Here is a 26,248-nt window from a genome sequence, read left to right on the forward strand (position 1 = left end):
ATCATAATGCGGACGTCGGCAATATAGATAAGAACGGTGACACCGTACTGCATATTGCGTGCAATTTAGCCAAGAGCAAGAGCCAAAAAATTGTGTCTATACCCGAAAGTATCCGAGATTCACCACTTATACATGCTGTACGTCGTCTATTTTTTACGTGAATATGTGAACCAATTATATATATATATGTGTGTGTGTGTGTGTGTGTGTGTGTGTGTGTGTGTGTAATAATATACCTGGTGATCTAATAATACGGTAAATGTTAAAATAAAAAAAAACTCATTACATTAAAAAACAAATTGCAGTTAGACCCCTTTAAAATACTCTCTCTCGCTACTAATACACTTATCCCATCTTTCTTGCCACTTGCTAAAGCAGTAGTGGAAGTCTTCTTTCATAAGTGCCTTTAATTGCATTATCGTAACTGTCACAATGTTTTCAATTGATTCGAAACCTTCACGGTAAACTCTAAATGATTATAAGCCCTATTAGAGCATTAGAACGATGGGATAAGTGTATTAGAAGTAATGGGAGTATTTTGAAGGAAACCAATTATAATTTGTATTCTAATGTAATAAGTTTCATTTTATGTTAACATTTATCGGTTTTTTATCACAATAGTATACACACCAATTCTATATATCAATAATTATGCTATTTTATATCTGGAACCTTCAAAATTTGAAAAAAAATAGATACCTTAATTCTTAAAGTTAATTCTTTATCAATTCTTTCAAACGAACAATTTCTTTTTCCGGCAGACCTGGAAGAAGTTGGCGAGGCAAGGCGCACAGACTGAATTAGCATTAGCTTGTTTCTTGATAAGCGTGGACAGAAGCTGCAAACTCCTCATGCAAGTCAGAAACAATAAGTACAAAACACCTTTCGATCTTTTGGAAGGCAAGCAACAGGCCGCTCTGTTTGCCTATTTTCTAGAGTAAGTCGAGGATACAATTGTTTTATTTCCGCAAGTCCAATCTTCAAAATGTAAATTTGATTGAAACACAAAGTTGAATTTACGTTTTTAAAACTGGTCTTGCAACGCTTCCGGAATTACTCATCAATTGATTTTGACAATTCAAACTTTTATTACTAAACATAAAATGTAATTCATCTTGCAGAATAGAGAACAATCCATCGACTAGTTACGTAGAGCCACCTCCGTATCGGATAGATAATATATCGCAGTCAGAAGAATTATCCACGAAGAAAAGAAAATTCGTTTCTGGCGATACTCCCGACGCCGCGGAGTATCGAAATTACTCTGGGATCATAGCAAACACAAAGCAAGAGAACCGAATTGATCTTAGCAGTAGTACCACGCTCGTTGATTGCGACCATACCGTCAAGACGCAAATGATTCATGGTATGGAATTTTATCGATCTTCCGTAAATGATTTAAATTGTGCAAGGAATCTTATAGCGAATTAAGTATTTGTTGCATCTGCGCGATATTCTGTGTAACAAACTGTAAAACGTCTCGTGGAAATCATATACGAACGTTTTACATTATTTTCACATATTTTTTTAGATGATCAGCTAGAGACAGGCGAAATCTCCAAAGCCAATCCGGATAAATCGAAGGATGTATTGTCGGAGGACAAGCAAAAGAAGGTTAGCATCAGGGAGAAGGAGAAAGACAAAAGTCTGGAGCCACTTCCACTCCAGATGTTTCGATATTTGCAGACTAAAATCGAGAAAATTGATAAAACGAATATATGCAACATCTGCGTGGAGCGCCGTTGTAACATCGCCTTTTTATGCGGGCACTGCGCGTGTAAGGAGTGCGCCGCTCGGCTGAACTTCTGTCACATGTGCCGCAAGATGATCCAAAAAAAGATCATTTTATATTAGACTATCCGATCAGTAACCGCACCGGAACTTTGATTACCACGCGGTGCGCGCGTGTACAGCGTGTCTCAAGTGGAAATGTCGGTGATAGAACCAGTGATAATAATAATAAAATAGTCCTAATGCATTCAATTTTAAACAATTTGGACACTCCAACACAGCTCAGAACGAAAGACTTGTGTTCGCAGGAATTTTTTTACTCTTTATATTGCACGTTTCCCTCGAAATATTCTATTTGTCCAACAGGAAACTTTGCAATACGTGGGGTGTCGGCGTAGGAGAATATTCACCAATTAATCGTAAGGGCACGTGCATTACGTCATTCAATTATGATATTAAACTGTCAAAACGTACATTTTATTCCCGCAAACAATTTGTACGAAAGAAACGAAACTCTTATATGGTAAAAAATATCGTATTTATTGTATTTATTGCAAAATCATATAAGGTGTCTTCTTGACAGATTCGTGCTTTTCTATTTAATAATTTATTTTTTCTTAAACTAAGAAATATTGCAATATTTTGTGTATACACTATTTAGTGTATTTAAAGTCAAGAATTATATCTTTAATTCTTTGTAATAGCTTTGTAATTAAGCGAGTAAATGTAAAAAGGAATAAAATAAAAATGGTAATTATATCAACTTATCTAGAAGATTCTTTCATATTATATTACAATCAAATTTATCTTTACTCTTAATAATTTAAAATTTATGGACTCAAGAAAATGCATTAAACTCTTACATGTTACTTACAGAATTATTTGATTAATACTTGCAATAAGATTGGATAATAATATAAATAGAAATAAATTATTTTGTATAATACTAACAGTAACAATAAACTAAACAGTTACTAATTTTAATTCGCGCAGCGGTTTTAATGATTAATTCTCAACTTCGTTGTATAGGTATAACGCCGAGTTTCTTGTTAGAAGAGAACTTCGTAATGAGACGCATGTAGTAATGTTAAGCTCCATCTACTATAAGTCGCAAATGCGGAGAAAAAAATAAAAAAACGTCAAAAAAAGAAAAGAAAGAGAGAAACGTTCGCATTTGCAATTTATGTAAATGGGGCTTTAATCTACATATTTATAATTTCGTGTGTGGTGATGTCAAGAAACATTAACGTGTATTAACATTAGAAGTTTCCATACTTTGGATATTTTATTAAAATATACATTTCGTCCGGAATACAAAAGGAAAAGTTATATACACTTGTTTTCTGAAGAGTTTGCGCAATAAAATGATGACAGTAACAAATGTGATATTAGCTGATAATAATAATAATAATAATAATAGTAATAATAATACATCCGCAGTAATATAATAGTACGCATAATCTCGCATAATTACAAATTACGAAGGAGGCAATCATTTATAAACGATGATATATTAAGTTACATTATATATTAATTTATAATTTGCAGATTCGCATTTAGAATTGCTAGAATATAGAAATAATAGAACTGCTAATTGTATTTCACGAAAACGAGCGCAAATGATTTCTCTCCATCTTTTTTCATGTCACAACTCATTTCTTTTTTCGTATTCTTCATACGAAATCGAAGATCGACTCACTTATTCGTAAAAGTAGAAAAAGAAATAAGTTTCTCCAAATATCAACGAATATTTCGACATATCAACAAAGTCGATATATTAAATAAACTGATAATCTCTACAATTTATTGCGAAGTCACTTATTATATCTTCTACTTTTCTCATGTTATTTAACCCCATACCGATATCTCTCGTTGTATCGATTGTAAAGATTCAACATAGATATGTACATTTGACGAAGCAGTGCCATTTCCGTAAATAGATGCAATACCATTTGGTGTGCGCCTTCTTTCAGCTGATTTCGAAGACATTTGTAAAATCGACAGAATGTGAATTCATAAAGAGTTAAAAAGCGATTCAAATCACCAGATATGTATATTTCATATAATGAAACAAACTACGGACACTTAATATGTTTCAGTTTGCGCACCTTTTGTTGATCTGCAAACTTTTCGTCATAGCTACCTCTTACGCACAAGATTATTTCGTGCAACGTGTAGAATGCGATATATATTCCTTTGTACGTATTCTGCGTGAATCCTAAATATTGTCACTCTCTCCATATCTTTTTCCTTATCTGTCCTTTTACTCCCGTAATTTCTTATATTATATATTCATAATTGAAAGTAATCGCTCCGTCAAATAATAATTTTTTACTCAACGGAAATTTTCTCTAAACACGCCAGCTGTTAAATTAATATAATTCGTAAAGTACGTATATGTATGCAAGAAATATTCTGATAACGTATTTTTAATTTTTCGATATTGAGCGTTTAACAAAATTAATACGTACGTATATAAAATGCGATATATTTTGTAGAAAAGGAATTGGCATGAATAATGGAAAATTTAAAAAATTGCAAATGTACGTAATAGTTTAGTTACCTGGAAACAATACAAAATAAAAGATCTCCTCTAGATAAAATATTTTTAATTTTTCGGGATACTTCTTCGGCTGCTTTTTACTTGAACCATGTTTCTCATTTTTACTCTGTCATTTTTTAATGACTAATGTGGTCTCATCGTAGTATAAATTGACAGTTGTAACATATATATATATATTTATATGTGTGCATCTATGTGGATATACTTAGTTTTAAGAAAAGAGAATAAAATTTACATTATTTCCGAAAATATTATAAATATATTCTTGCAGCATCATTAACGTCAACCACAAGGCACTTTCAAGGCCTTTATTGCTATATCGACAGGATAACGATTGCAAAGAAAGCAGTGAGTAAATTAGGAAGAAAAGAATGTGTCATTCATTCTAGCAACAGGACCGTCCGTAAAATATGCGTTGCAAATGTCGAAAAATTTTATTGAAAAGAATATTTTTCAAATATAAAAGTAAAACTTTATTATTTTTATAACATTCGTAACTGAGAAATATAAAAAGATCTCACTGAAACTTTCCAGTACCTTTGTCAATTTTCGCAACTGCCGTGATTTTAATCAGGTTCTTTAGATAATACCGAAAATATAGTTTCTCTTCTTAATTACGTCATATCTGTAGCATACTTGTACACTGCATAAAAAATTAGTGAGTTCGCTTTAGCATATATTATGTCGCTCATAGAATATATGTATATCGAGAGGCATTGACTGCATCTGATACCGTGAAGTAAACTATTAGATACGAGAGTTTGTGTACATTTGAAATTAAGGCAAACAGACGTGTATGAGACATCGCTAGCGGTGTCCGGTTTTACGCGAGTGATAATGTTAGCTTAACGCTAACAGCTGTATATTCATTATTCTATTTGAGTCGCAATAGCTACGGTTTCCGTTACACAACGTTCAGTATTCAGACCGTGTTTCAGGCGCTGAAAACGGACGATACATTTCGCATAACTCAAACAAGGCGTAGAGACGCTTTCTTTCAAAAAAATAAAATAAAAATTAACAAAACGGACATACATATATATTTAATTTCAATAATATCGTGTGTACACAGAAGTGAACTGAAATTATGCAAATTCTCAATTTTCTAGAGTCGAAAAGAGTAGGACTCTCTTCAGTGCCCTTATCTCGCCTGATTTCCATCTACGATATGTTTCATCACAGTTTTGTGCATAATACAAATATAATAATGCAATAATAATTATACAAAACAATGATCCATGCATTAGATATTTTTACAACACAGCGTGTGACAATATGCTGACAACTAAATGAAAGCTTCGTGAGATAAATAAGAAAGTGGCGCTACATCTTACTAAAAGCAGTTTAGTAAGGTATAGCCATGTTTCGTGAAGTTCTCAAACAAAAGAGTCACAGTTCGATCGAAACATTTTTTTTTAAGCTTACGTAAACCCGTCGAATGAACTCTTTCAATTCCTTAAATAAGTGTGCTCTAAATTAAAGCTAATGTACACGATTTTAATTGTCAATGTTAAAAGTCAACGTGCCCGATCACCGATCTGATCGGAAATCGCACGTGAAACGATATTACATTACTCTATTATATTTAATCTCTAATAAATTATTTACATCTTCCTAACGCACTCGGGTGGGTATTAACTATTAGTAAGCAACAATGATCTCCTTGTCGCGCACAGCAATAAAGTTTTTTGCCGATTGCGTTACGACAGCTCCGAACGAAAGTGTTACAATCTCTCTCAAAGAGAATAAAACGAAACGTTGTCAATTTCAAAATATCAATTCTTTTTGCGAATATGTAAAGTATGAATTATCAGAAGAATAAAATATATATGTATATAGTAATTTACATTTTTGCTTTTATATATATATATATATTTATTTATTTATTTATTTATTTATTTATTTCATCTGTTATTCTAAATTAAAGATTCGATGTCTAATTGGAGCTACATCTCAATAGCAATCATTTTATCATTTTTTTTATTGTCTTATACTCTTTTATAAATTATAACAATTTTCTTTCGTTTAACACTTGCGTTCAGAATTATACATATGTACAAACTCTCTACTTCTTGCCTAGGAGCAGCAATAGGCCCAATAATACATTTTAAAATACTAGATTTCCAGCATTGCGTCTAGCTGATGTCTGCCTCTACAAATGAGCGAATTTTATACATGTATTCACTTCTCGCACGCGATATACTAAATCCTATTATCCAATGGATAACTGATATGGAATTAATTGACTGTGCAGTCCGTTATGATACGTGTGTTTCAAAGTAAAAATTGAAAAACCTCCAAATGCGAATTGATTCCCTATGTGATATATGTATTGCTAAGTTCGTAACTTCGAGATTCCTTCACGCTGATATGTCCAAAATTCACCGCCAGCACTGACAGTCTATAATTTACGTTACGTGCACTATAGATTTTTCAACACTGGCAATCAATTTTGGAATATGTGTTTTGTTTTAATAAAAAAAAATCTGTACAGTATTAACATGATGATAATAATAATAATAATAATAATAATTATAACTTTTGGAAGATCTTCTTCCAGAAATACTTGTGCATGCCTTATGTTCGTATTGTAATTAAAATAATAAAGCTAAACTTCAACGAATTAAACGAAATTAGTGATTTCACTTGACAAAAAGATGTGAATCTATAAGAGCTTCGATGAATGTGTGCAAGTAAATGTAGAAAACAGATTGCTTAAAATATATTCACTGGAGAAGAATAATAATCCCCTCATAGATTGAATATCACTTAACAGGTAATATAAACATTTAAAGACCGACATATCGATTTTCTAAAAATTGTGACTCAAAAAGTTCAAAGAGGGACGTGTATCGTGTGATATGTAAGATATGCAAGGTTCATAATTTAAAGGCCATTTAGATATTTGTGTATTTGAAACACGATTTCGCTGAGATAACTAACATATTAACGGTTTCTCACTTCTAACAAAAAAGGGAAATGTTCTCCTCTAATTTTGACGAGCTTTAAATATGTTATTTTCTAGACAAAAATAAGGATTAGGTTTCTCTATATTCATGCTCTTTCGCACTTTTAAGGGATAATCAATTTTTTTCTAAAAAATGTTTTACCTCTTAAAAGTGCGGAGAAACACGAGCATAGGAAAATCTTATCCTTATTTTTATCTAGAAAATGATATATTCAAAACTCATCAAAATCAGAGGAGGACACTTAGGTCCCTTTCCTATAAGACTCACTGGATCTCTCTAACAAGATTCATTGAATTTTTCTATTTCTTCTTACTATTTTGTAAATATAGAAAATAAACACTTTCCCTTTCCTTTTATTAACGATAAAATTTGTAGAATGTCATCTATTATAAGAATCCAGGATTGCATAAATGTGTGCTATCGTAAAGCCTACATCAGACAGCGCATCGGAGATTGAGGATTGCGGGTTGGAGATTAAAGTTTAATCAGTCAAAACAAAACGGATTAAAATTAAATTTATCTGACTGATTGAATTCTAATTTTCATTTCGCAATCCTCGATCTCTAATGCGTGGTCCGACACGAGCTTAATAGAAACGATTGCACTGAAACTACGTAGTAATGATCGTACCGTATTACTCGACAGCGAAGCCACAGGTTTCTTCAACCGCCTGCGTGAGTTTGTCAAGCATCTTTTGATAGGTCGGATAATTTTGCGGTATGTCTATTCTATTGAAACAGGTATGCGCTTTCGGTAGATTTTCGCTTGGGGCGTCAACGGCGTGGATCGTGAAGAGCCGTGGACCCGCCGCTCCCGTCGACCCTGCGCAATCAAACGTAATACACAATTGTTATCTACGCGCTGTATTTTTAATCCATAGAGTACTATTGGATTCGTATCAATTGTAATTAGTTGTAACAATTTTTATACAATTTTTTTTTAATACACAACCTGTAATGTTCGTAATTAGTTATAACAATTTTTATACAGTTTTTTTTTAATACACAACCTTATAAACAATTTTGAAATAAGTATGTTAAAGACGTTAAAGTTACATAAGAATCACTTAATAATTTTTTTTATATATTTGTGATGAAAATTAACTGCACGAAGAGAATTTTATTTTACCCTAAAAATCATATTAATCGTAGGACATTAGTTTTCGACTAATTTTACGTAATTTTCACTATTTTTTTAAATATATACTACAACAAATTTATTGTAGTGCACAGTAAAGAAACAAAGAAAATCACATAAAATTTGTCAAAATACTATGTTATCTCCTTTGACTATATAAATAATAACTTATATAGTCAAAGGTTGTCTCGCGATTAACATGATTTTCAGGATAAATTTTAAAAGGAAATTCTCTCCTTGTATGAACGACCCGTCGTGTGTGTAGGAAAATCATTGGGTTAACGCAATGCGTCTGAATATATAAATGAGCATTTACCTTGCAAAGCCTTGAATCCTTGTAACGGGACTCTGGAGCTGCCGGTAACGAATTGAAGCAACCTCGCCCTCATCTCTTCACCGTACGACTCCACTATCTGCCAGAACCATTGCACGACCGGCGTGTCGGGCGTGCAGTGCTTAAGCCGGGTGTGCATCTTCCAGTCGTTTATGTCGATGGTGCCCAAGCCGCCAATAACCAACTCCAGTTCGCGCTCGTCGAACGGTCGTAGTAGCAGCGGAGGTATCAATTCGTGAAATCCTTTCTGCAACGCCAAGAACTGCTGCTCGATACCGCGCATAAATCGATAGTTCACGTACAGGCGGACGTATTCCCTCTTGTTTTCCTCCGTCACCGGAATGTCTTTGCCGCCCGGCTTCAGCTCGTGGTTCTTCAACACGCCGAAACTGCTGTGCTCCACGGAAAAGGTAGCATCCAGCACGCCGTCTATACTATTTTCCCTGATAAGCGTGAAATAAAGTAAATTAAAAATATTCTCCCGAATTATCTCTGGTGAAGCAATACGAATCGGATATTGACGGTTTCTTTATAAAAAAAAAAAAAACATGTCACTTACAGCATCCACGTAAGGCTTCTGTGCAGTTCTGGATCGACTCCCTCTATATCGCTCAAGGTTATAGCCTTGTTAAGCAACATCTTGTAGAACGGAGTTGTGAAACCGCCGTCAACGTGGTGACCGTGAAACACGGCGATGCCTATGATCCGTCCGGCAAAGTGGAAATACGACAAGTGTTCCGGGTTTATGCCCGAATCCGGGTTAATCTGAAGCGTGTAGTTATCATCTCTCGAATACTGAAAGAGTCCGTATTGCGGATTCAGCATCTCGTGAGATAATAAATACAACCACTCGCGCGCGACGCCGCCGTAGTCAAGGCCTTCCTCGCCGCGGAATTTGACCATGAGCCTTTTGCGCATATCTTTCGGGCGCATCTTCATTATCAATCTGTACGATTCCTGTGAGAAACGAGGCTATTGCTTATAGACCTGCAGGTATTGCTCGTGAAACGAATAACGTTCGAACGTTAGAATAATTTAAAATAAAAAGGTGGACATTTAAAAATTGTGCGAGTGGATAATAAAAATTTCCTTACTTCGAATATTTCGTTTCTCGACACCTCCAACCTGCAGTGTCCGCTCTGAGGCTGAAGAGCGTTCAGTTCCGCACGAAGGCACTTCAACTTCGCCACTAGGTCACGCTTGTATTTCGGTAGGAGCTCATTGTCCATGAGCTCCTTCGGCAGCTCCGACACCGTTTGAGCATTTTGGGACGGCGCGCTCTCCACTGAAATGCAAAGAAACGCCTGTTACGCCGATCGCACTATCCGCACGTATACCCACCGGATTATTAAGGAATCCCGATTTTTACGATAATGCGCCCTGATGAACAAGACCCTCCCGAAGTGAAATGGCATTCTGCCCGAGCGACAAAACAACCAAGACTGATTAACAGTCAGGCAACTTCGTTGCATAGATAGACGCGCTCGCAGATAAGATAAAATTGCGAGGCGCGTACACAAATGTTCTTCTTTTTGTTGTTTTTGTGTGAAAATAAGTTGATTATGCGATCCATATTGTGCGAATGTTATCAAACATGTATGAGATGCGCGCAAGTAAAAGTCAAAGACGTAAGAGCACGTTTAACGAATTATTCTCGCGTCGTGAAACATATCTTTCCGCCTAATTCCTCCCAGAAAAAAACGTACGTTTCGAAATAAATCTCACTCACTCGTTGGCGAATTGTTGTTACTTCCGTTCTCATTTCTCGTCGGCTGCTGCGGCGTGTTGGGCTGCACCGTCGACAAATTCGTCGTATCCGCCTCGGCGGAGCTCTCGCTTGTCACCGAATTGTTCGCGTTAATCGCGGCTTGATTGTTCACGTTGTTATTTTGCCTCTTGCTGTCGGCAGAACACATTAATTTTTACACCCTTGCATAAATCGCACGTTCGTATAATCTTTCGACCAGCCGCTGTTATACTTACTTCAGCAGATTGCTTATTATTTGACTGGACAGCCTCGGGTCGGTGAACTGCGTGGTCCTGTTGTTGTGATCAACGAAATACACCCGGCCGCTCTGGGTCTGCCTCATCTCCCATCCGCTGGGAAGAGGGCCGAGCTCGTTCGTCAATTCGTTGGCCTGCAAGTCGCGCGGGATCCTCGGGTCGTGCCAGGTGGAGGATCCAGTTGGTACGTGATAGAAATATACTTGGCCCTGCTGGGTCTTCCTCATTTCTACGTGAGCGAACAGAACATTTTCGCTTGTATAATTACACGGAAAGAACGATTTTTGGTTGAAAGGTCTAAAAATTTTGCTAAAAACAGATCTGAAAATAATTTTTTTTTAAATCATCAAAATAATTTGTCAGAATGTTAAAACTGATGAGCATTGCTGTAAAAAACATTTCGATATTCTAGCAATCGTTCTAACTTTCGCACAAAATTATTTTGATTATCAAACAAAAATTATTTTCAGACCTGTGATTCAGCAAAAGTGTTCTTTCCGTGTACACCTCGCGCTTTCCCATAAACAATTTAATTAAATTACGTTGTAAATTTAAAAACAACGTCGATCGTACCGTAACCACGAGGTAGGTCCGGCGGCTGCGGCGGATCGGTTCGCCTGTCGCTACTCGACATGACGCTACTCCTGTTCCTGTTACTGCGATTAGGCCTTCGAATCTGACCGCCGCTATTGAGGCCACGTTCCACCCTCCCGTTCGCCGGGTTTTGATTGCCGTTTTGCTCGTCGACACCCCTGACGACACGCCGCTCCCTCAACGACGATGCCGTCACGTTTCTCATCGCGTTGTGCTGATTCTGCTGCTGATTGCGATTCTGCTGCTGCTGCGTCGGTGTGTTTCTCGGGGTGTTCTGCGTCGAATTATCACGGCTGGGCGTCTGACTCAGAGTGTTGTCCCCGCCGGTCCACTCGGGCGACGTGTGCCCCGCGGGACTCCCCTCGTTTCTTACGTTCGGCGAGCTCGCGCTACTGCTAGGGGATGTAGGCTCCGACGACGACAGCGGCGGTGGTTCCGGAGTCGTCGGTATAATAGCATTGTTAGGTCTGTCAATGATATTAAAGTAGAAATAAATTCACGTCGTCACATTGCACTTTGGCGTGAGGATAGAACAACAAGTGTATTACTTACCGAGCATTCGGACGGATCCATTGCGTACTCTTCGTGTGATGATTTACGTAGTAAAGTCGACCGCTTTCCGTTCTCCTTTCCTCCCAACCGTCCGGCAGATCATTCGGGCAGCTCAGATCACCGAGCACGTCGACCACGGCGTTGTGGCCGACTGTATTACTCACGGCGCCGTTGTGGCCATCCCGCGACATCAAAGATACCACGATTTGTCCTTTCACAACGTCCGTGTCATCGGAATGAGCTTTGCATAAGTCCAAACGTTGATCTGAAAGTACACGTACATATCGCTTATTAATCTTTATAAAATGTAATTACGATGTATATCGATAATTTAAAATTAATACATATTAAGAAATATGCTTCTTATATAAGTAGCAGATTTTGTATTTAAAGTGGAAGATCTACTTTGAAGCGCTCATTAAATCTAAACGTGATATGCTTCTTATATAAGTAGCAGATTTTGTATTTAAAGTGGAAGATCTACTTTGAAGCGCTCATTAAATCTAAACGTTATTATCGCAGCTAATAATTAACTTCATCGTAGCTGAAGGTCTATATTTTTTTATTACAATAAAAAGAGGAAACATTCATTTGATTTTTTTGTGCCGGCCATTTTAAAAACCAATAAGTTTGTTAATACTTGAAATTTTAACATAATTTAATTAAATATTCTAAAGGAATACTTTAAGAAAATGTAAAGAAATGATCTATTTTTACTCGTCAAAGTAGATTGCCCTTTAATTCAGATTTTAGCTTCAATTTCTCGCAAAATATAAACCGTATTTATTAGACACGAGATGCTATCTCGTGCTTTTTATCCTCTATCATGTTAAATCGATACTCGAATGCATCGAAGTGTTGTCAGGTCTTTTCCGCGACGCTGATTGGTTCTCTCGGTATGCGAACTTTGTGATCTATTAGGTAAGAGTAATATCTAATGATTTAAAAAACAAATACGTACATCCTGTGTCCTTGAGTCTTTGGATAGTATTCGATAATATGCGTACGCATCCCAAAAACCCTCCGTTCTGTTTCTTATGGAACTTTCTATAATTCCACACGGATATGGTGATTCCATCGTTCTTTCCGATATATCTGCGTGAATAAAGACAATAGTTACTTTCTTTCTTACGAGCCTGCACTAAATGTCTCTATACGTCTAGCCTAACAGAAATACTCACAAATCATAGTGTTGATTCCATTTAGGATCAAGGGTGGCTTTGCAGGTATCTGTACTGTGACACTGACCGGAACCTTCGACAGTTATTTTAGCAAAAGGATCGGGTAAACCTGAAAAAGATAATTATTTTTAAATCCCTATTTCGACATACTACACACTTTGTGGGGAAAAAAGTACTCACGAAATAAATCCTTTCTAGCGAGATTACGGGCGCATAAAACTAAAACATAAAATATTATCATTATGTAAATGTGTATTTTAGCGCGCAAACTAATGTTGCGATAAAAGAAAAACTTCTAGTCTTTTAATAAAATATTCTACTTTCGAGCTATCGATCCTACTAAATATTCTTTTAAAATAAGGTATTTATTAAGATCGATAGATTTTTTTCTATCGATAACGATACATCTATATGTAATTTAATTTTAATTCGTATACTAATTCTAAGTTTCACATTAATCAGTCTAATCAGAGAGGTCCTTTTCTTTCCTTCTTTCAAAAAAAGGTATGAAGTCGCGATTATTCGTATCTCTCGAAATTTATTGTTGTTTTTCGCGGTGCCGATTGGCTCTTACTTCGTGAGCGGCTGTTATCATATATTTTGACAGCTGCGCGCATCGAGAGATTAGTGTAATGTAAAACATAATTGCATTTAAGCATTGTATAGTAAAAAGTCAAGAATAAAAAGTTAAATAACGCGTGATGTCTAGTTATACAAAACAGTTCGATTATAATCTACAACTTCTACAGTATCTTCTGCTTATACCTAGCCATCTCGTATTTGTCATAATCTCTCAACTATTACTACAATTAATATAATTCTATCATACGGATTATCTTTGCTATTATGACGAAATCGAATCGAATTAAAATAAAGCGATGTTATAACTCATGTTAAATATCGTTAACAATGATCGAATAGCCTTTTTAAAGAATAAAAACCGGACATTAGTGATAAAACTAGCGAGAAAGATTAGATTAGCTTAAAAATGAGGAGCCTTATTAAGGAACATTGCGAGTGAATGACACATCAAGTGGTCTTCACGACCGTCCAGAATTAACGTTTTCATCGGTCCCCCGGAGTGAGAGTGCTCGCGGTGGGGCGCCTTCGCCGCGCTCGGCTTTCCTCGCCGAGGAAGCTGAGCGCGACCGGAGGGCGAGGAGAGCCACGACGGAGGAGGTCGCGTTCTCCACCTAGGGCGCGCGTTATATCCGCGATGTACTCCCGCGGACGTGTTGTTTGACGTTTGCGCGTCGCTCGTCGTGGTCCCCCCTCCCCCGCCGTGAGGGAGGGAATAACGCGTGTGCGAGGGCACACGCGTTGATTAACGCAAAAGAGAAGCGGGCCGTCGTGCGTGGGTGCGGGTGCCCCGGCCTCGTCGGGTGCGTGCGAGCCGCGGCCACGGCTCGGCACACGCGAGCGAGCCCCGACTTTCACGCTCGACGGCACGCACGGACGCCCCCCTCGAGGAAGAGAGACGGCGCCGCCGCAGACTCACTCGTCAGACGGATCTTCATGGCCCCGTTCCTCCTGCTACCGCCCGGGTTCGACATCCTGCACGCACATTTAACGCACCGCACCGCGCATCGGCGCCGTAATTGGCAAATGAAGCACGGGCTGATCTACCCTGCCTCGAGAGAACGCGCGACGGCGACGGTGTTGCACTGCTCGCCCGCACCACGCACACATAGACACGGGTACAATGCGAAAGCGCGTGCGAACGGTCTCTCGTCGAACGCACTATCGACTCGAAAAACGGCGGCCGGTCGATTCTCGCGAGTGCAGGCTTGCACGCGATCCCGTGGGCGTCTCGAGTCCACGTAACGTAATTTTAACTCCTTCACGTCACCGGGCGTAAATCGATGAACAGGGAATGTGAAATGTACTTTCAGACCGGAGGGGTAAGATTAAACAGAGGTGGTGAGAGAGGAAATTATTTATAGCAAATTTAATTGACCGCGGCCATTCTGGTTGCTTTGTTTCGATTCGATATATCGAACCAAGCGCCTGTTGGTTGCTCTGAAGTTGTATAATGTAACGACGCGCATGTTAGGAACTTCAACGCTTGGCTTCCCGCGCTAGAGAACATAACTAGATATATTTATTAGAAATCGAATGTGAAAGAATAATGTATATTTATTTTTTTTAATATTCCAAATTTAATCGTTTTGTCCTAAAAATATGAAATATATTTATTTAATCAATTTTAAAAAATGTAATTATTTTGAAAAAAACGCAAAGCATATAAAGAGCCTTCTTCTAATTTTGCTCAATTAATAAGATTAATTGAACCAGCTTAATTAATCTGATTTGATTTAATTAATAATAATTTGTTAAGAATTAGTAATTGTAAAATTTTTAATTATATAATTTGTTATATTGTTTGATATGTTATCAATAAGATAATCGGGATTTCATCATAATTGCCTTAATAAGATGATTAACCTTGTCAATAAATAATTCATCATCTCTAACTTTATTTTTCTTTCTGCATGTCAAATTACAATAAATTACAAAAAATTGACAATTTTATTTATTAAGAAAATTCTCAGGCAAGTATTTCACAAGTTAATCGCCGATTAAATTAATCAAAGTATGATTGAATCCAGTGAGAAATGATCATCAATTCGATGTCGAATTGATGTCGATATGATGATTTCGACATCAATTCGACATCGATTCGACATCGAATTGAAAACCATTTCTCACTGGGAAGTTACCCTGAGAATGCTTTTCCGAAATTTGTTTATGCAGAGACGCGAACGAAAGTTGCGTCACATAAAACTTCCGGTGTTTTAAATTATGTAACGCCGTATCTGGTTTGTATAACGCGATAACGAGTGAGCCGCTTGTAAATATTTTCGCATTTTTCAATCAACGCATCGAATGGAAAGAAGGAAGAGTGGGGGATACAGATAGTACGAAAAGGAATCCTCGAGCATCTCTTTTGTTCATAATTTTCCTTTATTGTTGAAGTCTTAGCGTAAAAACGTACAAATCAAAGATAAATATTTCGCGAATATACTCGTGAAAAGAGGGCGGACACAAGAAATTTATTTCAACGCCAAGATACAAAATCAAATGACGTCGTATATAAAAACGTGTCACGATGTTATCGTTCCTTTTCTTCTTGTTATCGCTTATACTTTGTCAAATCTCAGAATAGCATAACTTAAACTTACGAGTGCGATAATCAGTACATTATTAATGATTATGATACCAAAAACTGGCCTGCTTCTATACGAAGGGACTGCCGCTTATTTATATTAATTAACATATTATGTATATATATAATATATATATGTATATAAGTATAATATGCAAGTATATATCATTGTCATGTGATCATGCACGTTTTGTACTATCATCGGTTAGATACCATCACGAAGTCACATTTACAGTCTGTAAGCATGATTTAAACGGTCCAGAAATTTTTTTTTATTAATTAAGAGAAAGTGTATCTTGCGAATATCTTATATCTTGATTAAATTTCTGAAGTTTTTGTTTTTAAATCGGAATCCTAACAAGTTAAGTGAGAGTTAAAGAAACGTGGATTAATCCCGATGAAACGACGGGCACTTCGTGCGAAGTGCAAAACAAATGGCACAAGTCGTGAATTTCTGTCCTCGCTCTTCGCAATGCCAACCGCCCCGTGCACGAAACCACCTCGTCTAAAAATTTCATGGCTGAGCTCGGTTATCCGAGCCGTCGCCATTCGCGATTTGATTTATAGAGGAAAGCTTTGAAATTAATGTAAATTCTGCAGAAGAATGGCACGCTCTCTCGTGCCTGGCGTTCAACTATCGCTTTCGCTTGACGATCGCGTTTAAATATTTACGAAATATTTAGGAGGCTGCCGTTAATAATCAAGCCTTCAAGGCTACCGAAATTTTTCATGTGTAAGAATCGTGAGGATGAAGTTGCACCGCGGCTTATAAGTGCGATCGCAATTCAATTTGGCATTGAATTTCACGAAGCTTCGTAAATTCGTGCTTCGCATAATTCAGAGAAATCGGCGGAACTCCGCGACGCCGCGGCCGCCGCGCGTGCAATTCGCGTTCGCGTAGCACGCACCTGGCTAACCCGGCTGAAAAAGAAAGTTTCCTTCAGGGAACTTCTTTGGCAGTATTCAATCCTTTGCAGATTATAAGAAAGAAAAGATTTCCGCCGATCGCGGAATGTGATTAACACCGATTGCCGGCCGTGCAGTCCCCCGTGTTGTACTTTAAAAGCGACTCAGATCTCAATTCTCTCCCCGAAAAGTGAGGAACGCGTCCACGAGGAAAACGATGCCCTCGATAATGCTGAGTGAGCCTTTGGCCAAGCCGGTATCGCGGAACGCCGACTTGTGCACCAACTTCTGGAAGTAGTCGATGTTGAGCGAGCCCGCGGCGATGAACAAGGCGCATCCAACGAGCGAGAAGAAGAGATCCTAAGATATAAAAAATCGCATTTAGTAAATAGTGTACTATAACGTTTCATTAATTTTATAAAACATATTTTAATTTAGACATTACTGAATTAATTATGTAATCTGTTAGGTAGACGTACAAATACAAATCGAGAAATAATGTATCAAATTTTAAATAATTTCAACACAGTATCTTTAACTTTCTATAGTTCTCTTAGGTCTGCCATTGATTTTTGCGGTCTCGGGCTTTCTATATGTTTGTATTCCATTTATATATAATTATAATTGTATATATAAATGTGTACACATATATATTTATATATATAATTGTATATATAATTTATATTATATATATAATTTATATTAGGTCTGGTAGCATTAATGTAACTTGCAAGTATTAAGTATTAAAGTGTCAAAGTTATCAAATCTTTAATACAGTGTTTTAAACAAAAACAATTTAATTTTTTGTGTTTTTTAAACACAAAAATTATTTTAAATTGAACAATAATATATTCAAGCTCCGAGAAAAATAAAATTAATAAAATTTAAAATAAATAATTGTAATGGGCCAGAAGCCAAGGTCTTCGTGCTAATCCGCGCGCGCGTTATATTCATAAAAAATTACATTAATGCTACCAGACGATCGTTTCGGCTTTACATCAAGCTCTCTTCAGTGGTCTTTTATAAAATATTACATACATGTCGCTTTACCTTCGTGTGTTATAATACATACATTATTGTCAGATGCTATGTCTAATTATCACAGCGAATAATTAGACACAGCATCTGGCAATTATGTATGTAACATACAAAGGTGAACATGTACTTATGTAATATTTTATAAAAGACCAATGAATTTAATTAAACACAGCATCTGATAATTATGTATGTAACACAAACTGATACCTGAAAGAAGAAAGTAAGACGAGAAATGGAAGTTCGACTTACTAATTTGCCTTTTTTTAGGTAGGATATGAGATATATGTAAGAGATATATAAAAGTAATGAGATATTTAATTTGATATTTGTATTTAATTTGATATTTGCGCGCGCGCGCGCGCGCGTGTGTGTGTGTGTGTGTGTGTGTGTGTGTGTTATGTTTCAGAGATAGTGAATAAATGGCGCGCGCTTTGTTTTGTTCTAGTATAATATAAATTATACTAGAACAGTATAGAACTAGAACTATATAATATAAATTATAATTCTATATATTATATATACGTATATAATATATAGAATTATATATATAATTAGTATATAACATTCTATTACAATTCCTACATTTTTTATGCAAAATCTAGCTCGCAATATTTGCTGAAACATACCACGCGGCGGTTCACCGGCGTTCCCATCACGCTTCCGATAAACAGGCCGACCAGAATAATCAGGTATCCCCCAAAGGTACCCATGGTTATCATCGCGGTATGCTGATCTCCGGCATTGAAGGAGTTGTAGTGCAATCCGATGAGGATGCACACCAAGATCTGTGATCAGAAATAAATCTTTAATAAAAATTCTTCTTACAATTGGATCACGTATCAAATTATCGCCTTTTTCTTTTTATCAAGAACAAATGTCTATCAGAAATGAAGCTTTATCATACTCTCAATTATCTTCTGCTTTTATTATGCATACACGAAAACTATAGCAGTCTTTTTTTTTATTACAAAGCAAACTTATAAATATCGGCCTACGAAACTGGGTCGATCCGGCAAGAGTACGTCGGCTCTCTTTCGATTCCATCATAAATAAAATATTGTCCACTACTGTCCTAGTTGGTAAGTTTTTATTTCTAGACAATGGATCATAAATGTGATCACTCGGTATAGTCCGTCGGATTATTAACAGTAAGTAAGCGTAAAAGTAGCATCTACTTCGAGTATGTCATTATATCTATACAAAGAAAGCGCCCGCGGTCGATGAATAGATATTAAAAAGGCTGATTGAGCCAAAGAAAATCTCAAAAATTTATGGAGCGTCTGTAATTATATAAAAGCAATATATACATATATAATTTTCTTTTATTCAGTAAAAAAAGGAATTTATATTTATTTCTAATATGTAGAATATTTTTTACCATAATATTTAATAATGTAAGAAATTGAATAACAAGACAGATTATCTCGATCTTTGGCTATAACTGACAAACAACGGAGGCTGAAAATAGGAAAACTCTAGCGAGGAATGTAGAATAAATTTCTGGGCGTTTTATTTCGCAATTACATAATTTTCATCTCGAAGTCATTCATGGCGTCAACATTAAAATTGCACCGGTCGGCCTTGATGCGATGAACACATTCGCCATGACGCCGAATACAGGGTATCTCGAAGAGTCTCGGGCTTGGTCACCCACGTGTGCGTCGATAAGCGCACGATACGCGCGGCGCATTTACTAAAGCATTCGTCACTTGTGAGGAGTGCCATTATATGTACATATATGTATTAGCAATATAAATAATCGAGTATCAAAATCAGCGCTCAATAGCAATCTATACATTTATCTACACATTTTGGTCAGTATATTAATCATATTCAATGCATGCATGCATATATTTGTACGGTAATTTTTTATTTTATGCAAAACAGGCGTCATCATTATCTTTTGTATTTATTCAACATAACATTTATTACTTCGACGTTACGCTTTTCGCTTACAAATTAATGCAAATATATTGTTACATGGCTCATTAACAAGCAAACTAAGATATTTTAAGTTCTGTTTAGCTGAAAAATTGTGTTGCGAAATAATTACACATCGTTAAACTTTTTACCAAGAGACTCGAACAAAAGAAAGGAGCTAAAATTATATTTAGGAAACATCAGGCGAAGTTAAAATATCGCGGGCGTTACGTTAAGAGTCAGCGTTAATTTGTAAACAAAGCTAGATAAATATGTGTGTTCAGCAAGATAAATGTTTTAACGGGACAGCTGTTTTTGAAAACTTTGTTGATCTGATTAATAATGCTTTCTATCGCTTGACGTGTTTATTTTGACTATTTTGTTTACTTTTAATATTATTATATATATCAAAAAGATATATTGATGCAAAAAAATTAATTAATAATAACATAACAATTAATGCGGGAAAAAATATACCCATTTCAGTGCGATTATCGAAACTTGGCATCGAGCTAGCAATTTTCCATCGCTCAACAATGCAGGGGAGATGCTTACAAAGGCGCGGGCTTCTCACGGCACGTAGGCCCCGAAGAATCCTAACGGAAGCCACTCGTACCGATCGACTTCCGGGCGGCTTGAAGCGAACCGTAATAAGAAGAGAGGGAACGCTCTTGTGCGGTAATCAGCGCCGATTATGTCACTCTCCATTCTCGCCGCCTTACGAATCGCGAAAGATATGCAGCGCACGCGGAATGTCGCGCGGCCAACAATGCCGGCTTTGAGGCGTAAGATATACCGTCGATTTTCCCGATCGCGGGAGCGCGATCGAAATCGTGACGAACGCAAGAAATTGGATCGATGGATCGGAAGAAACAGCGCAGTGATGTTAAAAATAAATTCGAGGGCATGGTGGTGCTCTTAAAGGAGCATAAGTCGACCTCGAGGATAGTGTTTCTCTCGCGGCTGGAAATACGTGCCGCGAGAAACGCTGGATAGGCGTTTTAATTTAAACTTTAAAGCTCAGCTTCCACTTTCTCAAAAATCTAGTTTTCTGAAAAATTTCGCGTCTTAAGAATAAAAGTGCAATTCCTTAGAATGCAATCTACTCTTCTAATTTACAAAAATAATGTACGCGCGCGTTTCCGATTATGTTAATTAACGTTTTGTAACGTGACATCACGCGAGTTTATGCGTTGAAAACCTGATTTACCACGATCATAATTTTTCGCTTACAATGCTGCATAATCTGTACTTCTTGGAATGACTACATAATAGAGTTTATAATTTATTTGTAATTTATCATTTAAATGCGCGAATGTATTAATTCTCGCACTTATTCACGAAGAAGTGAAGTACGAATAAAGTTATACTATGCCGTTGAAATTGAATCAACTTCAGCTAACAATTCAATGTTGTAAATAATGAAAGATATATAGGCAGGTGTTCATAGTTAATTCTTATTTCAAGATCGTAAGTAATGTCTTAAGATGCTAATACGATTCTGTAATTAATTTATGACGTCTTAAGACGGTCTTAAATATTAGAATTGACTATAAATATATCGATCATAATTATGTATAGATTACTTATAGAGAAAGAATTTTATTATTATTTCTCGGAAATGTTGCACTTTATTAATATTGATAAAAATATGATCTATTTAAATAATTAAAAAGATAAAAATAATTCACATATTTTTGTGACTGGTTTCTATATAAAATCAACTAAAAACAAATTCTACAAATGCAAAAAATAATACTCTTGATACAATTTTCTTTTGCAAATTGTGTAGTATTAATAATATTTAATTGATTATTGTTAATATTAGATTGTTTTACACATTTGTAATTTCCCAAAACTCTTTTTATTTATATTTTTCTCTTTCTTATTTTTTCCGGTATTTTTTTTTACCTCGTTTTTCAGAGATTCATTTTGGCTTATCTTATGACAATGTTAAATATTGCAAAATTCCAAACAAGATTATAAAAACATTGATGTACTATAGAATCTACTATCTGATAGAAGGTACTTTTTAATTTTATTTAGTGTTTATTTAGTATTTATGTTTTCAAAGTTTTATTTTTAGCTCTTATTTAAAAAATCCAAAAACAAAGTGATATAACAAAGTGGAATCTCTTCCTCTACTTATATATTTATTAATATACTTACAAGCTCAAGGAATTTTATGATTGTCAGCCTCGTGATGGTAGCCATTTCGTCTGATCTGCAAGTAGGGAAGAAATAATATAAAAATCTCGATTTAATCGTACATATCATTCATTGCAATTGGTAATAAAAATGTAATAAGAATGCGCGTTCGCTTGTGAAAAAAAAACATTGTGCCTATAGATTTATAAAACTACCCGATGCATTACAATTACGATTACGTGTCCATTTATGGGCACCGAAAATGCGTCGTAAATATGACTATAAGCGCAGAATGTAAGTCGCATGAAAGCGTAATGAGCGGTGAAGAGAAACGGAGCCGCGACAATCGATATAATCGTGCTACAGTCATATAAATGAAACCGGAAATGCATGGTGTTAAAGTAATACATGCCTCTTTTACCCGCGAAGACATAAACATATCGTAAAAGACTAATGCACCATTCGAGACGTATGACTAATGCATACGTCTGATAAAAGTATCGCGAAACGCAACTACTTTGCGACTGTGCATATATAAATATATACGTGCGTAATTGTCAGTCGGGTAACGCTAGATCCGCAGACCGAATTCTTTTTTGCTTATATCCGCTGCGAAACTGTAATAAGCGCGCAGTGTTTATTTTCTTTCTCATTTCAATGGGAAAAAGAATATCATTTATCACACGCCCGAAAATTCTCCTTGTAATTAGCAATATCGAGAATTTAATGATCTTAATTTGTATTTTATATCAGAAGGCGAAAGACACGCGGCGTTACAACAAATTACGCGCTCGTACAGTCTGTATACGATGACATGTCGTGACAACGGTGACCTTAATATATCGTGACATTTATTGCTATTTTAATGACCGCAAGTCTAAATTCGACTCTTTGATCATTTCCGCGGGGTCCTCGTGTGTGCGTTGACATTTTTATGTATTTCACTCGCCTTCTCATGCAGAAATTATTCGCAGCAAAATTCGACGCTGTTTCTTCGCGTGAAAATATTATGTGTGCGCTTTATTGAAATTAAAAATTAATAAATATACATATATACATATATATGCACGGTGCACTGTAAAAGTTATTTTTATCAATAATACGGCTTGTTGAACACGCAAAGCCATCGGATCGCAAGTAACACGAAATCGAGGCACCGAAACTTGATAACAACCAACCACCATGCTATATTTAGATCCATACATCGTAACTCCCTGGAGCCCAACGTTACGGCGTTCGGAACTCCGTAAACTTTTCACACAGGGGGGGAAAATGAGAACGCGTAAACACGCTCATGTGATATAATTATACCTACATCAAATCGTAATGATCGTAATTTCGAAAATATCAATATGGCGCGTCAATAGAGTTTCGGGAAATATATTGCTCAGCGGCAAGTCAGTTTGCCGTAGGCAAATATTGTGCATGCTAGATTGCACCAATACAAACTTTACGTCATCTCTCGTTGGATGACTCGAGCGGGTCGGCATGTATGATGACCGTGACATACCCAAGATGGGTAGAATGCAACAAATCTAGAAATAGCGCAATATATGTGTGTGTGTGTGTGTGTGTGTGTGTGTTCTGCATGCTTATATCGTCAATGGATAAGAAGCATTTGTTAATCAGTGATTAAACATTGCAATGAATTGTTGTTTGAATCATCGAACTTGATATAACCACATTTTCAATGAATCATTTTTGCGATTATCGCGTTAATTGTAAGAGAAAATGTTAATAATTCCTTCAACAGAAATTGATATATGTACGAAAGAATAGATAGATGCCGGGTTTTATATATTTCATACAATTTTATTTTATGGTCTTATCAATCTTCTGTAAAAGGCTCATAAACCATAAATAATTGAATACACTCGTACTTTATTTAACATTAAAAGGCATTTATCTTAAAAAAACATTTAGAAATATGGATTTAGAAATTATTTTCAGAGAATAAATCTAAAAATAATTAACCGTAAAAATAATAAGAAAATATTAATATATATAGAAACAATTAATAAATTTAATAAAATTAAATGTTAGTAATTAATAAAATATTTAGTACAGTTTGTTTGTGGACGGTGACGCGCCGAAATAGGCTTAGATCATTTAGAATGCTTGCAAATTTTCTGCGGCAATTATCTCGAAAATCTGATATGAGTAACAAGATCTTGTTATTATTCGCAATAACCTGCGATTTCAAATGAGTAGGCGACGTAAATTAAACGTTGAGGTAAATCGCGGTCATGTAACGCATTTTTTACACCGAAAAGGAAGACACTTTCACGATGCCCGCCACTGCCTTGACTCCATTTTTATAATTTCTTTCAGACTCTTTCCCTTTTGAGACTACGCTTTTTTCAAAAATTGAACGGCAATATGCATAAATGGTTAAAGAAATACTTACAAAAATAATGAAAATAAATTGTGAAATTACTAGAGAAGAAATCTCAATATTTGTATTATCGTAATAATTTTAAATAAATATTTTATACTTCTTATATTTCTAACGTAATATATCGCTAATGATCATTTTGTGACACACAAATAATCATATTACAAACTTAAGAAACGAAATTATGTATATAAAGTACTCCAAAACTTGTAAATTTATATTTTCATAAAACACAATATGATATTATCTTATATCTCTTTATTAAAGTTTATATATTGATCTATTCTTATATTCTGCAACTAATATTGATTAAAAAATATTGTACTACGTATATACAAATGCGATATATTCGAAGTTCACTTATTTTTATTTTTTCGGAAATTGCATCATTTAGAAGATAATAAAAATGTGTCATAGAAATATCATTTTGTATCACTCGCGTTATTTGATAAATAAAAAAAAGTTGACGTTTTATTTAAGCAAATTATATCTCTCAACAATATTTATAAATAAATATATTTATTATAAATTATATATATTTAATTTATATATATATACCTATATGTATATACAAAAAATATGTACATTTATTTAAGATTCTCTCTTTAAAATACTTTCAGAAATTAAAATTCAATATTTAATTTTTACAATAAACAAACGATGTCTATCCGCAAAATAAGCCGTGATATTCGTTTATATACAACGGAGCAACGCGTCTCTCGCGTCTTATTCTAATATCTCACTCCAACCGGTCAAGGCTAGTCGGCCCACAAACCAGCACACACAAAAGAACAGCACGGACAAAGGGCTCGGGGCAGGCGTTGGGCGCGTCTTAAACCGACGCTTAAACCGATGTTAGCGTTTCCCGTGAAATTTTCAATTTGCAAAAAAAAAAAATAAACAAACGTGAAAGACGACTTCCAAGTTCCATTCATTCACGCGTCACGGGCGTGTTCGGCGTCGTGCGTAGAGCGTACTTACGTGTGTTCACGCTTTCGATTCGCCGAGACGGTCGTAGCTGCTCGCGAGACGAGGGTTCAACGACGACTGATGCTGAAGACCGACCACGCATTGTGCAGGCGCGTCAGTTAGCCTCGATTTTTACGATCGACGGAAACGCGCCGACTTTTACATCACGGTGTTCACGCATCGGGGCGAGCACAGACGCTACGGTCCAGTGGCGCTCATTTTGGCCGTGAATCCGCTTGACGAATGTTGCCATAAGCGGACGTTTTGTCACGGTTTTTAATGTAGAACGAAATTAAAATGCGATTAGCAAGACGATACGTGGTCGACAAAATGGCAAAGTCGCGTGCGGCAAAGGCGTAAAGACGCACCCAAGCCGTAGAATTTACTACGCGTCCTTTGAGAAAACGTGCTTCATCCATTTTTCGTAAACGATGTTTATTTGAAGTGTAATTAATTTCAGTTAATATTTTTATATGAAAGAAAAGATTAAGAAGGATTAATAGGAGATAGGTGGGGAATTTCTTTATAGGTTAAAGAGGATTAAATATAGATATAATCACAAATATATTTTTATAACGATATCTTCTTGTTACAAAAATTCTTCAAATTACATTAAAATAATTAACTTTAACATACTCAAT

General features: G+C 35.9%; 3 protein-coding genes across 3 annotated transcripts; 1 reads left to right on the forward strand and 2 right to left on the reverse strand.

Moving 5' to 3' along the window:
* Positions 1-6: 6 nt before the first annotated feature.
* LOC105454969 lies at positions 7-4,153 on the forward strand. Its single transcript, XM_011697960.1, has 4 exons — positions 7-137; positions 762-937; positions 1,122-1,366; positions 1,532-4,153. The coding sequence occupies exons 2-4, from the start codon at positions 852-854 to the stop codon at positions 1,852-1,854; spliced, it is 654 nt and encodes a 217-aa protein (XP_011696262.1). The 5' UTR covers positions 7-137; positions 762-851; the 3' UTR covers positions 1,855-4,153.
* Positions 4,154-5,311: 1,158 nt separating this feature from the next.
* Positions 5,312-14,759, reverse strand: LOC105454968 (E3 ubiquitin-protein ligase SMURF2). The gene is made up of 12 exons (XM_011697958.1): positions 14,564-14,759; positions 13,246-13,284; positions 13,066-13,174; positions 12,846-12,979; positions 11,885-12,149; positions 11,312-11,799; positions 10,718-10,967; positions 10,464-10,633; positions 9,829-10,019; positions 9,294-9,691; positions 8,717-9,177; positions 5,312-8,085 (listed from the first exon to the last, which is right to left on the reverse strand). The coding sequence occupies exons 1-12, from the start codon at positions 14,616-14,618 to the stop codon at positions 7,898-7,900; spliced, it is 2,748 nt and encodes a 915-aa protein (XP_011696260.1). The 5' UTR covers positions 14,619-14,759; the 3' UTR covers positions 5,312-7,897.
* Positions 14,760-16,008: 1,249 nt separating this feature from the next.
* On the reverse strand, positions 16,009-25,741 carry LOC105454967. The gene is made up of 4 exons (XM_011697957.1): positions 25,620-25,741; positions 22,265-22,319; positions 18,802-18,960; positions 16,009-17,497 (listed from the first exon to the last, which is right to left on the reverse strand). Exons 2-4 carry the CDS (start codon positions 22,307-22,309, stop codon positions 17,309-17,311), a joined length of 393 nt encoding a protein of 130 aa, XP_011696259.1. The 5' UTR covers positions 22,310-22,319; positions 25,620-25,741; the 3' UTR covers positions 16,009-17,308.
* Positions 25,742-26,248: the final 507 nt, after the last annotated feature.

Source organism: Wasmannia auropunctata, unplaced genomic scaffold, assembly GCF_000956235.1.
Source record: "Wasmannia auropunctata unplaced genomic scaffold, wasmannia.A_1.0 LD335965.1, whole genome shotgun sequence".
Lineage (NCBI taxonomy): Eukaryota > Metazoa > Arthropoda > Insecta > Hymenoptera > Formicidae > Wasmannia > Wasmannia auropunctata.

Coding starts and splice junctions, on each gene's coding strand:
- LOC105454969 (XM_011697960.1), top strand. CDS start 852: ATGCAAGTCAGAAACAATAAGTACAAAACACCTTTCGATCTTTTGGAA. Junction 938..1,121: donor CTGTTTGCCTATTTTCTAGA/GTAAGTCGAGGA, acceptor TTCATCTTGCAG/AATAGAGAACAATCCATCGA. Junction 1,367..1,531: donor CAAGACGCAAATGATTCATG/GTATGGAATTTT, acceptor ATATTTTTTTAG/ATGATCAGCTAGAGACAGGC.
- LOC105454968 (XM_011697958.1), bottom strand. CDS start 14,618: ATGTCGAACCCGGGCGGTAGCAGGAGGAACGGGGCCATGAAGATCCGT. Junction 13,175..13,245: donor CGCTAGAAAGGATTTATTTC/GTGAGTACTTTT, acceptor TATCTTTTTCAG/GTTTACCCGATCCTTTTGCT. Junction 12,980..13,065: donor TGGAATCAACACTATGATTT/GTGAGTATTTCT, acceptor TTATTCACGCAG/ATATATCGGAAAGAACGATG.
- LOC105454967 (XM_011697957.1), bottom strand. CDS start 22,309: ATGGCTACCATCACGAGGCTGACAATCATAAAATTCCTTGAGCTT. Junction 18,961..22,264: donor TCATAAAATTCCTTGAGCTT/GTAAGTATATTA, acceptor TTCTGATCACAG/ATCTTGGTGTGCATCCTCAT. Junction 17,498..18,801: donor CGCCGGTGAACCGCCGCGTG/GTATGTTTCAGC, acceptor TTTATATCTTAG/GATCTCTTCTTCTCGCTCGT.